Here is a 15,619-nt window from a genome sequence, read left to right as displayed (position 1 = left end):
CCTCAAGAAAAAAACAAAAAAAAAAAAAAAACAGTATAATGTTTATTTGTCAAATGCTAGGTTTTAAGAGTTATAGACAGAAAAAAGGTTCCCTCCCAGACCTACATGAAATAAGATAATAGAACACTTTTAGCACCTGATATTCCATTAATGTAGTGACATAATAGCTGGTCTATTGTATCAATTTTATATCATCAAAGAACACTTGTATATATCTTGGATTCCATTACTGCTCTATACTTCTCTGGATGTTGTGGGTACTGATGCTCTGCTCATGCATATTACACTTTCTTGAATTCACTTTAAGTGTTCAAAATCATGTTCTAACTATTAAATTACCCTGAACACTGGGGGAAAAATTTTTTTGAGGTAAAAGAATATTTTTTTTTTAAATGAGATAGACTGCTGATAATATTGATCCATTTAGACTAGATAGCTGAAATCATATTTGTTATATAAATTAATACTTTATTCAATTCAATTATTTAATGGAGTTGTGCCAAATTATAACTAAAGCAACATCCACCGAACTGATGGGCTAAGGAAAGCTCTGATCATTAGCATACAAAACGAATGTCCAGAAAATGACCTTTTCTTCTCAATGGAGAACATGACAGAGGTGAATTAGTGAATTAGTATGTTTTTTTTATGGTACTCATCACAGATGTCTTTCAAACAGCACAGAGAACTATTGAATTTAGAAAAATAAGGTAAACTGTCTTTTTTAATTTAAAATATTTTACATAAATGACTTTAGCAGATACACAAATCCTTCTCAGTCCTAAAGCTAAGATAAGCAGTTAGAAATCTTATCTGTTAATTCATGGCAAGTAACCCAATACAATGACAACATCCCCAGGTGGATTTGGACTTTGGAAAAAATCAGGATCCTGCACTAATTCACAGCAGACCATTCTCTGACGTCCATACTGCCTCCCCAAGATCTTCATCGCTTAATGCTTGAGCTGCGTTCTCTGAAATGTACCATTTAGTCCAAGAACAACCAAGACTACAGAAGACTACCACCCAAAGGAGGTCATTCAAGTTATTTTTCTGAAACCTTTCAACAGCTTTCAACCCAGAACAATCAACCTTATCTATTATAATTTAGCTGTATCTTATTTTGCTCGTGCAGAAAGAATTACGATAGGGATTAAAAAAGTCAGCTCATCAGTGACCAGGTTACTTTTTAAATTTTTTTTGCAGGAATGATGAGAAATCCTGCTGCACATCAGTGTAACCATCAATCATTTATTTCAATCAATTTGTCAGTCTTTCCTTCTCTGAATCTCTCTCCTGCAATCCTTCCCATAATTCTCTATTATTGATGATGACAGACTGGAAATCCAAAGCCCAGTGACCTATTCAAGGTCCATCGCTGCTTCCAGCTGTTTCTACTCTTTCTGAAAACAGCACTGAGCTTTATTCGCTCTGTTCCCTGCTCACTCACACTGGCGATGGGTCTCGGTGAGTGCAAGTATGTGGGAGTGGACTGGGATGTACACAGGGAGGGAAGGGTCCCTGAACATTGGGATCCAGAGCAGCATGTAAGAGTCGAACTGATCCAGTTACAAAACATGGCATCATAACTTTCACAGAAGCTCAAGACCACAAAAATGGATCTTGGTGTGATGTCAGCCAAAAAATGACTACTGTATCTTGCTCCAACAGTACATCTCCATAAGCCATGGATATACTCAGTCACATGAATTCTATGCATGTGTTATTTTGTCATATTTTACTCTGCAAGAATAATATGAGATTTAAAATTTGAACAATTTGAACAAACTGCAACATCTTGATAAAACATTCAGTTTCAGACCTTTAGATATGGAAACATTTAAAATAATTTTCATTTTTCATGTTTAATGCTGGAAATGGGGCTATTGCTGCAGTAACCTTTGAAGTGAATGAAGCTACTCACTCTGGAGAGAAGTAAATATTGTAGTGTTCCTCTTCTTGGCTTTGTTTAGCAAGCATTTAACTTGTATAAAAGGTAGCTTTTTGAAAGAACTTCAATTTCTTTAAACCGTGAATGAAGTTACACAAAGACCTGTTAACCTGTTATTTATACGCTATTTATATGTATACATACATATTTACTTATCACTATATAATTGATATGCATGCACGCAACTGTTCCTGTTTTAAAATGGCACATGGATACTCATAATTATGAGTTTTAAATGAAAGTTTAGAACAAGTTAAATCTTAAAATTTTTTTAACCAAATATTTGAGAAATAAACACTAATTTGCACATTGTTTTATATTCATTTTAACTCCTGTTTCTGTTATTTTGGTGATTCATGATCATTATAATAATGAATTGTTGTAGGTTTTTTTTGGGGGGGGGGGGGGCAACTATGACCAAGCATCTGAAAATCTGAAAAGAAAAGGACTTGTCCAGCAATAAAAACAAGCCTTGAACTAAGCCAAGACAGAAACATTGCTGAAGGTTATCCACGCCGTTAATGCCATGGTAAACATTTCATTACTGGAGATGGGTGAGCCCATCTCTCTGGTCAAAGCAAGGCTTTAACCAGAGAAGAATAAGAGGAGAGTCTTGAAACCTGTGGAAGTCACTGGTGCCTGCAACATCTGTTTAAACTCGGCTGCTTGGCTGTTGGCTCATTTGGGTGCATTTGAAGGTCTATGGGGCCCGGAAACATCCCTTTGCTTGTAAACGGTTGGTGGAAAAGTCTGCCGTGAGACATCACCAAGGTCAGTAATTATCTGTTATTGTGTGCAGCTGGACAAGTCTAAAGGCTCCTCTTGTTGGCTAAAGACAAGCACAAAGGGTGGGGGGTGTACTTACATGCTTTAAAACCTTTGGCAATCATTCAACGTGTTGAAAAACGTTTGCCTTAGAAATTATGTTAGTCGGCAAATAGCATTCTCCTTTCATAAAGGCTATTTACTATTCCTCCTGTGCCAGTTTGCTCTATGCACTGTCAAGTAAGGGCGATCAATAGAAGAGGCTAAACCCCTTTAAATCAAAAACTAGAAATTCAGCCTTACAATTTTAAAACAGCTTTATAATATGCACTTATGGAAGAGGAGAAAAGGAGAATAAACAAATAATTACCTAAAATGTTGGAAGATTTTACAGAAGAATGGATTAGATAAGGGTTACCAGAGTTTGTAGGTTAAGAAGAATTAATGCTATAATCTCAGTTTAAGACTTGTTGTCCAAACAGAGGTGTGCTGTTGGAAGGGTAGTAAACAAAATTCTTTATGGCAGTACACATGTAGTGCCCACACAAACACACACTGACACACCTTAAAATGCATGCACACATACTGTAATAATATAATCTAGATATCAGATACTGGAAACTTAAGTAATAAGCAGAGGCATTCTTTTTGTCTCTGATAATACATAACATTCATCTAACTGCATATCTGCTAACAATTTCATTCAATCCCCAACATCTGTAACTGCTATTTGGCACAACAATGCTTCGGCAATATTCAATATATATATAAATAAATATTTTTGCAGACCAGCTCCAGGTGTGCAGATTGGCACAGACAACAGATAATCTTCTCATCTCTCAAGAGCTACTGTCTTTGTAAAGGCGAGACACTGACAGGCAGTGCAGATGCTATAAAACAGTATTTTAGCTCCAGACTAAAACAACCTCACTGTCAGAGGAGATAATGTGTGAGCAATCTATTGTATTACACATGTAGGACACAGTGCATAATGAGCATGCATCACTGTAAATTATTCTTGAAAAAAAGGAAAGTTAAGGTTAATTTTCAGACTTAAAACTGCATTTGTTTTTGTCATTACAACGAGAGGTGCATAAGAAGACATCGTAGCTTTTTCAAATGCATTCTGAAATGGACGAGAATACGTTTTCCAATTATTTCTTGGTTCACCTGGGCTACAAATCAAACTGAAGGTCTTTTACGAAATCTAAAACAGACTTCAGAGATGAAGAAAGGTGAAACAGTAGAATTCCTTTTACTCTAGTCCAGGAAAATTCCCACTAGACAGACACAAGCAAACTTTGCTTCTAAGAAACCACAGTGTTATGGCTGTTATTCATTTCTGAGTTTTGTATTAGATGACAACTGTTAATTTAGGGCACTGTCCATTATGTAACTGGCTAAATGAGGATGTGAATGATACAATTTTTATATGAACTGAACTGACACTGCACAGATGCTGAATACATAACCTTTTGCTAGAAAATGAAAAGCCAAAGAAAACCAACAACTTTTGCTGACATTATCTGATCAGGGTTCTTCTAGGTAAAAGAATGGTGCAGAAATATGCAGTATTAGTATTATTTAAGGTATGAGATGGCTTCTAAGTATACCTACCCATTTTAAAAGGTGGGTCTGTCTGAATAACGAAGTGGCCCCTGAGTACCCATGATCATATGGGTACATGCTGTACTTGGACCCGTAAATACAAAAGACTGTGAAGGGTCTGAAGAAGCGGCCCTTGACTAGATAAGCAGTTTCACGTTGCAAACACCATTTCTCAGTTTCTGTGGGGATTCCCAGAAATGACTTGTAATGCAAAAAGACAAATAAATCTTGAATAATGCTCAAGTAGAAGGAAGATACTTCATTACTGGATTCACAGGGAGCAGAAATGTGGGAGACACCAATGAAGCATCTTGACTTATAGGCAGTCTCATCCAGAGGAACACAAACTGACGTATTGTGGGCATTTTAAAAGGCTAAAATGCCCAAATATACAGTCTAAGAGGAAATACCATGAATAATGGCCACAGTTCAATATTTACATGCAACTCTATTACAAGCTTGTGCAAAAGACTAACAAATGTCCATTATGATAATCTAGAGTGTCAGTTCTTCAACTCAAACTCACTGCTTACTACGAAAATGACACCTGAAATTTTTGTTTCAAGTGCTGGATTCATCGTGCTTTCCTGATTTCTCTCATCCTTCATGATCTTTCCATTTTACTCCCTCTTCATCAAATCTTAACCATCATCTCCTCTTCCTCACCCTCTTCAACTGCTGTTCTGTCCACTAGTGCTGAACATTCCCACATCTAGACCATATCCTTGACTTGCACTTAAAGTTTGCTATTTTTAATTTGCCTACAAGTCTTTAAGTAAGCCTCTCAATGAAATCATCACCAAATGCAGTTGTTCCTGCCAGCTGTCAGAATTCACCTGAGCAATTATTAAGATTGACCAGGTTAACAGACTGTGATATATGGAATTTGCTTATATGATATTTATATCGTTATACGGAATTTGTCCACTGTCATAAAAAACACTCCTCTTCTGGTTTGGCTTCTCTCAATGATTATTTGTCCATTCATTGTAGACTTCTGCTCTTGTGAAATGTCTCTTATGTTGCTTCATGATGCCTTTTGAAACACCTCTACAGATTGAACTAACTGCTGCAAAGAGCAGCCATAACAGAGTAAACCCCATATCAAAGTTTTTCTGTTATTTAGGTGACATTAGAAGAGAAATGGTATTTATGCTAGTAATTATCGGTAAAGAATAAATAATAAGAGAAACTAATGTTAGCAATATAAAATGTCAAGGCATAAGATATCATTATTGCACAAAACACTCCCTCGGGTTCCTTCCGAGGGGTATTTATAACAAATATTCCCAGACTGTTTCTGAAAGACATCCACCCAATTTCCAGTAGTGGGGTCTCTAAACAATAGAAATAAGAAAGGGAATATAGACTGCATACCTTTTTAAGTGTCCTCCACTAATTCCCCGCAGGCAAGACAAAAACATCAAAGATGTTATACGCTATTTATATGTATATGTATGATGTTATATGTATGATGTTTATCATTCAAATAATGGCTGTGGTATTGTAGCCTGCAACCGCCCTAGATGTGCTACATGTAAATTTATTAACACAGCCATTAAAATAACTACCACAAAAGGATCAATTGTCATCAACCCATTCCTCCTCATCACTCACTGCAGGAGTTGTCTACTGTATTACTTGTAAGAAATGTAACCAGCTTTATATTTGAGAAATCAAGACAAGGCTTCCTAATTGGTTTGTTGAACACATGCAGACCATTAGAATTGAGGATTGTCATTTCCAGTGGCAATGCATTTTAATACCAATGGACAATGCATTAATGACATATCTGTTTGCATTGCCAGTTGTTGCGATGGCAATGAAATTAGAAAAATAACTCGTCCACACTCTTGAAGCTTTAAATCATAACATTCATTCCTTAGGGTTCTACTTTTTCATAAAAAACTAGCTCCCCCTACTACTAATTCAGAAGCACCTTTCTTGCACAGCTGATGAAAGACCACTGTCCGAAACGTTCTGTTTCTCTGGAAACTTTGTGTACTTCACTACAATTCTGAATTTCTCTCTCTCTCTCTCTCTCTCTCTGTGTGTGTGTGTGTGTGTGTGTGTGTGTGTGTGTGTGTGTGTGTGTGTGTCACATTTTCACTCATGGCCAGCAATCACGGAAAAAGACAAAAGCTTACAAATTGTCCTCATTTTTGTAGCCTAATCCACCCCATGTGCATGTCAGCTATACACAATCGTATACACTCAGATCATCATTATATGATCACACACTGACCAGCCATAAGAATAAAGCCCCGTCTAATATTGTGGAGGTCCGACTCATGCCTATTAGAAAATACTGTCATTGTGCTTGGTGTGCAACAATGTTTATGTAGGTGATATGTCTACACAGCTCCATAGGCACCTGAATATGACTGAATTAATTCTGATAATTTCACAGTAAAAAAGAAATAAAATCAAGACCCAGGTATAGTCGCTGCCCTCATCCTTTATTACAGCCAACCAGTATTCTGCTTGCCCATGTTTAAAAGGCAAATAGCTGAGAAAGGTTTACATCTAACAGCAAGTTTATTATGAGTAATGACACATGACTTATGTGTTATTGCAAAATAACTTGTTATTTTGCTCTCTACATATGCCAATTTAGGGCTAACCCTAACCTACCTTGTGCCACAAACTACCTTCACAGTTACAGCGTTAGTAACTTGTTTGTGCAGTCCTCATTACCCACAGAGGTAGTGAGGACGTAAATGACGCGAGCCACAAGGGGAAAGGCAACATTAAATGTTCGAGTAGAGGAGTGTTTCTAATTAACTCTTAAGAGACAAAAGACAAAAAAAATTAAAAGCTTTTTCCTCTCGTCTGTTCATTTTTATCATTCTCTCCTCTCATTTTTATTGTTCTGCCAACAAGTTCTCACTGCAACTGCACTAAAAGCAGCAATTTCACTTTCCCCACCAACATGTGTTTGGTGTTAAACCATCAGAGATGTGTAAGGAAACTCTGCATCTTGGTTACTATGAACAGGTTCATAGTGGTGCCCAACTTAGTCTCCCGGGGCCAGTGTGTCTTAAAAGTGTTTCATTGTTTTGATTCTATTATCAATGTGGATGACAAGAAAGGAACTAAGCCACTTGTACTCCTGTTTATACAGCTTCACCGGCTGCTGCAATATCAGAAAATGACAGTGGACACGTTTTCTGCTAAGCTGAACGTCTGGTCCCACTTTTTTAAAAGCATTGCAACATTAGGATCTTCTCTATTAGGGACAGATTTCATCTCACAATGAAATCTGTGTTACAATGCTTTCAAGAACCCCTCCCCCCACCCAGCCTTTATTACATTAGTGAGGGTTCATTTATTTTAAAAGGATTTAATTTGGCTGTGAGCAAAGTTAGAGTGACACTGTCACTCGCTAAGGGGGATCAGGCTGTGCGTGGTGAGGCTGACCTGTGGGTTGGAGAACACCTGCTGGACGGTGTTGATGGGACCACAGGGGACTCCGGTGCCTTCGAAACGTCTCAGCCATTCAGCAGTGGGTTCCTCTGAAAACCTGGAAGGAGAAAAGAGGGCAGTTTTTTTAAATAAACAAAGAAGGAAAGGAAAAATAAGGGCAGAAACAACATGCTCTGAAATGCAACACACATGTGGCCCTGGTGAGGCCAATAACCAGTAACTGCACCAGTAACAGCCATAGAGCACTGGATGTAGACATCACCTGAAACACAGTCAGATGCAAGCAAATGGAAAGGAAATCACATTTACGTACACAGCAAAACTTCAAAACGTCTCTCTGGAAGGTGTATTCAAATGTATAACTTAGTCATCATCATTCTGGTCCAGTCTGGTCTTTTTATCTATATCAAAGCCATCAGTATGCATTGGATGTCAAAAGTTTATGGAAACTTTGCTTGCGTTCTAAAATTAAGATTTAATTTTAAGTGCTCGTTTTAAGTTAGGGCAAATAAATAAGATAAGCAAAGATAAAGAAACTTGGCTTCATGTTCTACAAAGGGTCATTGCATGAAGAGTAGGTTTTCCCATAATTTTAAATGGTCTTTTTTCAAACAACCGTTAAACATATATTTGTCAGAAAATATTTTGCTCAAAGGGATGTTTAAACACCTGAAAGGCATGAATACTAACAACAAGGTTGGTAAAATGTGTGAGTTATGTTCGTATGGTAGTATTTTTGTCAGTCGTACTTTTAGTTTTTACCAAGACGGGGAAGAACCAAACAGCTTTCTGCTGAAATATGCAGTACAAAGTTGTGACTGTTATTTTTACTGACAAACAGCTAAGCAACTAAATACCCCTTTAAATGGGGTTTACTACTACCTTCAGAGAAAAACAGCACTGGCTTGAACAGGAACATAAAGAATCATGGACAAATACCCTATTCTTTGAGAAGACATACAAACTGTCTAGCCTTCATGATCGCCATTAAACTTGTTCTCAGTTACATGCAAAGCTCAGAGGTATACAGCACCTGTCAGTTGGAAAGGCAGGACTGATGAGCAGAGGGTCAAGAAAGAAGCCACTTAACAAAAAAAAAAAAATGGCAGCAGTGGGCAAAGAAGCAAAGCAACTAGGCAGAAGGGAATTGGAAAATACAGATGCATGAGTCCAAGACTGAAGTTTCTGGGTCCAACAAAAAAGTTACACAAAAGGTCATGCAGGTGATAGTATGGTAAGAGGCTGTTTTGAAGCAGGAAAAGTTGTTAATCTGTATTATTTGCATGGAGTGTGGAATCAGAATGGCTACCCTGCCATTTTGCAGTGACACAACATGACTGGGTCATGTTTTATGTCAGCATGAAAACATGCCCAAACACACAAAGATGCACAAGAGATATCTGGAGAGGAAAGAGGAAGTATATGTGTTGTCTCTACTCAATGTACCTACCTAGCCATTTAACCTTACCCCAATTAAGATGGCAGAGGAGGATAAAAAGGTTTAAGAGAGGCGTCTAGCGAGCTCATCTGGGAAGTCATACAATATCTGAGGAAGGCCTGAAAAAACCCTGAGCATTTTTATAAAATCAAGTAACAGCAGTTAAAGCAGCTAAGGTCATTTATGAGTTCATTTTAACTGTTTGTTTAGCTTTGCCACAAATATTTACAGGGATGATGTTTTCCTCAAAAAAAAAGGCTGGTTGGTCTTGATGATGTTAAATTATTGCAAACCAACAAAGAAAATGTTCATTAAAAGAAAATTGAAAAGCTGCATATCCCCCAAGTGCTGACATTATATGAATAAATGAAGTTACACTTATATTGCACTTTTCTCAGTACTCTCAGTACTCAGACACTTCACAATCAACACACAGCACAATTTGTGTACACATTTGAGACTGGTGTTTTTATATATGGAAAGACAAAATTCCTTTCATTTCAGGTCTGTGGTTTAAATTTGATGTTAAAAACAGAAATTCCCAAAAGCACGTATTCTGTCCAATAAAGCGACGGAAGTACACAAAGTTTTTACTACATTTCTAGCATGCCTGATTTGTACTAGGGGGACAGCTGGGTTCAGTTATAAGTGTATTCATTAAAATAAACATAATAGGGTAACATTCAGAATATTCAGGTAACCTAAAATACATGCAGAATACATTCTGTAAAAAGGCACATATGAAAGAGCTGTGCTGTATTTTTAATTATTGTATTTAACAATACTACGATTATTAATAATACTAATCTCAGTAATACTAGTATTATTTATTTTATTAACAATATACATTATAAATATATTACTTTGATTGTACTACTCCTTAGTAATAATGGTTTACAATGGTTTACGGGGGGTGCCACCCCGTGCTACCAGCTACCAGCACTGCAGCAATTATGAACATAGACTTGTGTTGATATTCTTGTCTAGTTTGTGTTAGTCCACACCCCCCTCAGGTGAGGTGTGTTGTCTATCAGTAGGCACAACACCTGGGGGTTAAAATATTATGATGTTATGCTTTATTTAAACCTGTTTTCTGTTAATGACCATGACCATTAATGTTATGTCAGCTTCTTTTGTTGTAGTTAGTGCACCTTTAATTCATTTGCGTTTCTTTCATTAAACGCTTCAGCTGGATACTTGTTTTTCCTTCCCTACCTTTCTTTTTGTCTGCAAATTCTTCGCCAGTAACAGAATTTTGAAGCAAAACTTAGCAGTCACTTATGTAATTACATTACAATTGTTGTCATATAGAATCTTTTCTTAGTGATTTCCAATACTTCTATGCCAATTATGTCTTTTTCCACTCTAACTATATCTTTGTCTATATAAGACAATGGCTATGTGGCCATAATATTGCCCAACTGCCTAGCAACAATATCCCAGTGACTAACCACTTGCATAACAAGCATCATGTGTTTGACTGAAAAGATTCATTTGAAGATACCATTAATAAAAATGCATTAATGGTGTTTCTATTAGTAGTATTGAGGTATTTCAAAAATGTATAAAGTAAATGTATTCTGAATTCTGTCTCTTCAAAACAAGATGCTGACTGAATATGGATTTTTGAAGATGTATTATGTTACAACCCAACCCTTGTTAGGCAGGGGTACTCCAGGACCAGGATTGAGAAACAATGATTTAATGCTGCTTCTTCCAGGCTTGGCCCTACCCCACAACCACTTCTTAAAATGTGTGTGACTGTCAAATCTTCATTCTTACAAATGGTCTCCTTCCTGGTGACTCTTGAGCCCTGAATGTTCTCTGCTTTCTAGAGCTTAGCACAGCTGATACAGTAAAGCATGACATTTTCAATTTCAGGCTTTCAAATGTTGGTATTACATAATTGGCTCTAGTCTGATTTAGGTTGTTTCTTACTAACAAACATCATGTTGTTGCATTTGGCATAGACTGACACTGAGAGTCCCTTGAGAGCACCTTGTGTAAGAGGAGCAGTTATCGGCCTGCTAATTTTCACAATTTATATGCTGCCTGTAGGTAACAGCCTTCATCATCACAATCTAAATTTTCACTGTTATGCCAATGATACAGCTTTATGTTAGTACATACAATTGTTAGTGTATACAGTCGTGGCCAAAAGTTTTGAGACTGACAAATTTTTAGTTTGCTTTAGTTTTTATGGTGGCATTAAGTCTAGATTGTTATGAAGAGTGATCAGATGAATTGCGATTAATTGCAAAGTCATTCCTTGCCATGAAAATGAATTTAATCACAAAAACCTAATCTCCACTGCATTTCAGCCCTGCCATAAATTACCTGCTAACATCATTTCAGAGATTTGCATTTATGGTTTTCAGCTGATGCTTTTATCCAAAGCAACTTACAATTATGACTGAGTACAACTTGAGCAATTGAGGGTTAAGAACCTTGCTCAGGGGCCCAACAGTGGCAACTTGGCAGTGGTGGTGCTTGAACCAGCAACCGTCTGATTACAAGTCAAGGACCTTAACCAATGAGCTACCACTGCCTCTGATTAGAAGAGCAGACTTGTTGCTTTAAAAGGGTGGTGGTGCTTGAAGTTTTCTTCTGTTAATCATGGTTACCTCCAAGGAAACGCGTGCAGTCATGATTGCATTGCATCAGAAGGACTTCACAGGCAAGGACATTGCTGCTTGTAAGATAGGACCCAAATCAACCATTTACTGAATAATCAAGAATTTCAGGGAGAGAGGTTCAATTGCAGTGAAGAAGGCCTCAGGGAGCCCAAAAACATCATGCAAGTGTCAGGACGATCTCCTAAAGAGGATGCAGCTAAGAGATCGGGTCACCACCAGTGCTGAGCTTGCTCAGGAATGGCAGAAGGCAGGTGTGAGTGCATCGGTATGCACAGCGAGGCGAAGGCTTTTGGAGACCTAAGGACAGACTGACATTCTGCAGGAAGTATAGGTATTGGACTGCAGAAGACTGGGGTAAAGTTATTTTCTCTGATGAAGCCCCCTTCAGACCGTTTGGGACATCTGGGCAAATGATTGTCCGGAGAAGAAAAGGTGAGCACTACCATGAGTCCTGTGTGACGCCAACAGTCAGACATCCTGAGACCATTCATGTGTGGGGTTGCTTCTCATCCAAGAGAGTGGGTTTGCTCAAATTTGGCCTAAGAACACTGCCATGAATAAGGAATGGTATCAAAACATCCTCCAAGGGCAACTTCTCCCAACAACCCAGGAGCAATTTGGTGATGAACAATGCTTTTTTCGAGCATAATGGAGCACCATGTCACAAGGCAAAAGAGATAACCAAGTGGATCGGTAAACAAAACATTGAAATTTTGGGTCTATGGCCAGGAAACCCCCAAGATCTCAACCCCATTGAAAACCTGTGGACAAACAAAAACACAGAAACTGTGATCAACTCCAAGCACTGATTAGGCAAGCATGGGTTGACATCTGTCAAGATTTTGCCCAGAAGCTGATATCCAGTATGCCAAGGCGAATTGCAGAAGTCTTTAAAAAGAAGGGTCAACACTGTAATATTAAGTCTTTGCTTAAACTGGTTGTAATTGTCAATAAAAAGTGAAAAAAAAAAACTTATGAAATGCTTATAATTGTACTTCACTATACTATATAAACATCTGACAAAAAGATCTTAAAAAACTGAGGCAGTAAACTTTGTGGAAACCAAAATGTGTGTCAGTCTCAAAACTTTTGGCCATGACTGTACATTACAAAACTTTGCATGAACGACTTTTCTGAAGTTATACTAAATATTCCACAGTATGGAATGTTGGTGTAATCATCTACTCCTCTACTCATAATTTCCTTTTTAATGCCATTCCTGCTAACCCTTTACATACATATCTTCCATTGTACATTTTAAAACATTTTAACTTATCTTTAAAAAATATATATTCTTATACAAAATATATGTAAAATATATGTGCGCACAGTAAAATATGTGTCCAGCATTTGTGAGTGTACATTCTGCTCCTCATGACTTCAGATTATTCAACATGACAGGCACACGCCTACATCTGACGACACACCCATGTCTGGAATGTCAACCTTCTTCCCCAACTCTGACAAGTTGACCTCTGAGAGGAAACCCAGATATGGCTTATAATGAGGGCCCTAACTGTTCCATGAGGAGAAAGACGAGGAACATCTGGCTGCTAGCTGTGGCTCACTATGTTCCTGGCTGGCCATGGCTGGAGGAATGTCTGTGGGCTGTCCCAGTTAACAGGTCGTCCTGGCGGGTAGGAGGGCTGCCTCACCTCTCAGAGAGAAGCTCTAGCAGCGCTTGCCGGTGCTGCACACGTAAGGTGTTGGTCTTGTATTTGGGATCTTCTGCCAATTCATTAAGACTCAGGACCTGGACGCAGACATGAACAAACAGAACAAAGCAAGAAAGTGGAATAAAGTAATTCATTTGGACATTTAAAAGGACATCATGTTGTATTTAAAATAAATGATGTGTAATGGATTGGGTATGTGTAAATGTATAAGGGTATTGGTGTTAATTTGTACTTAGAAAAATTACATGCTTACGTTGCACACTTTGAAGAATTGTAGGTCATTACCAGCAGCAACAACAAGGTATCCATCTTTTGTTCTGAAGCCCTGCAAAAATACATACGCATTCAACATTACTGCTGCATGTATGTGAACAAACTTTACTGGTCCCATTCTTGTTGTAACTGATTCTTTATCATGTTAACCTTCCATGTGCTTATATTCCATGTGACTATTCCATGTGGGTAAACAAGCATAGGGGGTTCCTACAATGTAAAAAATTGAGTCTTATTAAACACTTCTCAGCTGTGATATAAAACTAGTTTTAGTATATTTGATTCTATCTAATTGGCTTCATTTAAGTACAGGCTGAATTGCAAAACCTTTAAGTAGCCATGTTTTTTTATTTTGGCTAGAATTTTTTTTCTTCTCCATTGCAGATTTATTTGACTCATAACACCAATAATCTAGAATACACAATGTTTTAGGTATCAGGAACTAAATTATGTATCGTGCTGAAACACCATGAAGCAGCATAAAGATCTGAAAACATAGTTGCATGACTGTGAAAACCAGCATTAGAGGAGGAGAGCATAGACAGGAACAGAAACAGTATTTGAATGTTAACAAGTTATTAGAGAAGGATGAAGCCAATGCTGTCTAGGGGTTGCATGTCAGCGTTATTTATCAGGCTGCATAAGTAAATGGATTGAAGAGTGTTAGAAATTATTTATAATTCCATCAAATTATAATACCAGAGGACCTGCTATTCACATAAACCTAAAGTGCCAGAGCTGTGCTCTTGTGCATTCATGCACAATTTAACCCCTGCTCATAATGGATTTCTTGTTATGCCACAATATCTCAAACATCCTGTACATGTCCAAGACAATCTGTAGTCCCCAGGATTTTTGACAGATTAAGCATGCATCACTGGTTTATCTCACTGATCTTACATCAATATGACCCAAGTGCTTATGTTTTAATCCAGTTTGTTTAGATTTCATCTAAGGATTTTAACTCCTTTAAGCCCCTTCCTGAGTCTGGGCTTCATTCCAGATCTCTTCATCATGCCAACATGCATTATCTTTCCCTGGCACTATCAACGTTGCTTTGATTTTTATGCCATGATTTCTGTGAACCAAATGAACCAAAATTTCAGTGGACATGCTTCTCAATGTTTAAGGTACCTTACCTCAGGGCACATTTTCCCTCCATCACACTGTTTAAAGTTAAGAAAATCTGTATTCGTTTCCAAATACAATTTGATATTTACTGGAACAGAATTTGTTTTCAGCCAATTGCTACCCAAAAACCCCTAAATTAAATTAGCCCTTTAAAAAATTCAATAAGGAGGAGGAGGTGGTCCAAAATTAAATTGGCAGGCAAATCACTGTTTGACCGTCTGCTCTAGGAGAACGGCTACTCCATGATTCCAGTCTCAGTGGTTCCCTGGGAAAAGACCATCACTCTCTGTGAGCAAGAAGAAATGTTCACAGGAAATGCAATCCACAACCTGGCAGAGAAGAGCAGCTACAGAGGCAGCATAGACAACAAACAGCAGTGGAGTCGAACAACACAAGAGGAACGTCTATGAATGGCGAACCAAACCAGAGTAGCTAGCCTCTGGGAGAGCCCAATCTTTGCAGCACACACTGCCCTGCATCAAATCTTCCTTGTCTTTTTTCTATTTGGGGGTTAGATTTTCTATATTTTGTAAAAATTCTATGCCCAGAACTAGGGCTTGACCAATGTATCGTTTGGCTGATAAAAACAGCTGATATTAAGGTTTATCTGAATCACCAGAAATTCCACCACTAAAGCTTGGATAATGCTTCTTTAAATATCATATAAGAAAGTAACATTCAAGAATGACATCCAAAAACACATGGTCAGGCATTA

At 37.8% G+C, this 15,619-nt stretch overlaps 1 protein-coding gene across 8 annotated transcripts in view; it reads right to left on the bottom strand.

The window, feature by feature from the left end:
- Nucleotides 1-15,619, bottom strand: part of sugct (succinyl-CoA:glutarate-CoA transferase) — a 71,811-nt gene that overhangs the window by 33,667 nt on the left and 22,525 nt on the right. For all 8 annotated transcript variants that reach the window (XM_035530667.2, XM_027013273.3, XM_027013274.3 and 5 more), the window contains exons 10-12: nt 13,754-13,825; nt 13,480-13,577; nt 7,745-7,847 (exon numbers count right to left, since the gene is read on the bottom strand). In XM_035530667.2, coding sequence (XP_035386560.1) covers nt 7,745-7,847; nt 13,480-13,577; nt 13,754-13,825 — 273 coding nt within the window. The remainder of the gene's footprint in view (nt 1-7,744; nt 7,848-13,479; nt 13,578-13,753; nt 13,826-15,619) is intronic.

This window comes from Electrophorus electricus, chromosome 14, assembly GCF_041902795.1.
Source record: "Electrophorus electricus isolate QZ-2024a chromosome 14, ASM4190279v1, whole genome shotgun sequence".
Classification (NCBI taxonomy): domain Eukaryota; kingdom Metazoa; phylum Chordata; class Actinopteri; order Gymnotiformes; family Gymnotidae; genus Electrophorus; species Electrophorus electricus.
Note: the sequence above shows the minus strand (reverse complement) of the source record. Positions and strands in the feature narration are given on the sequence as shown.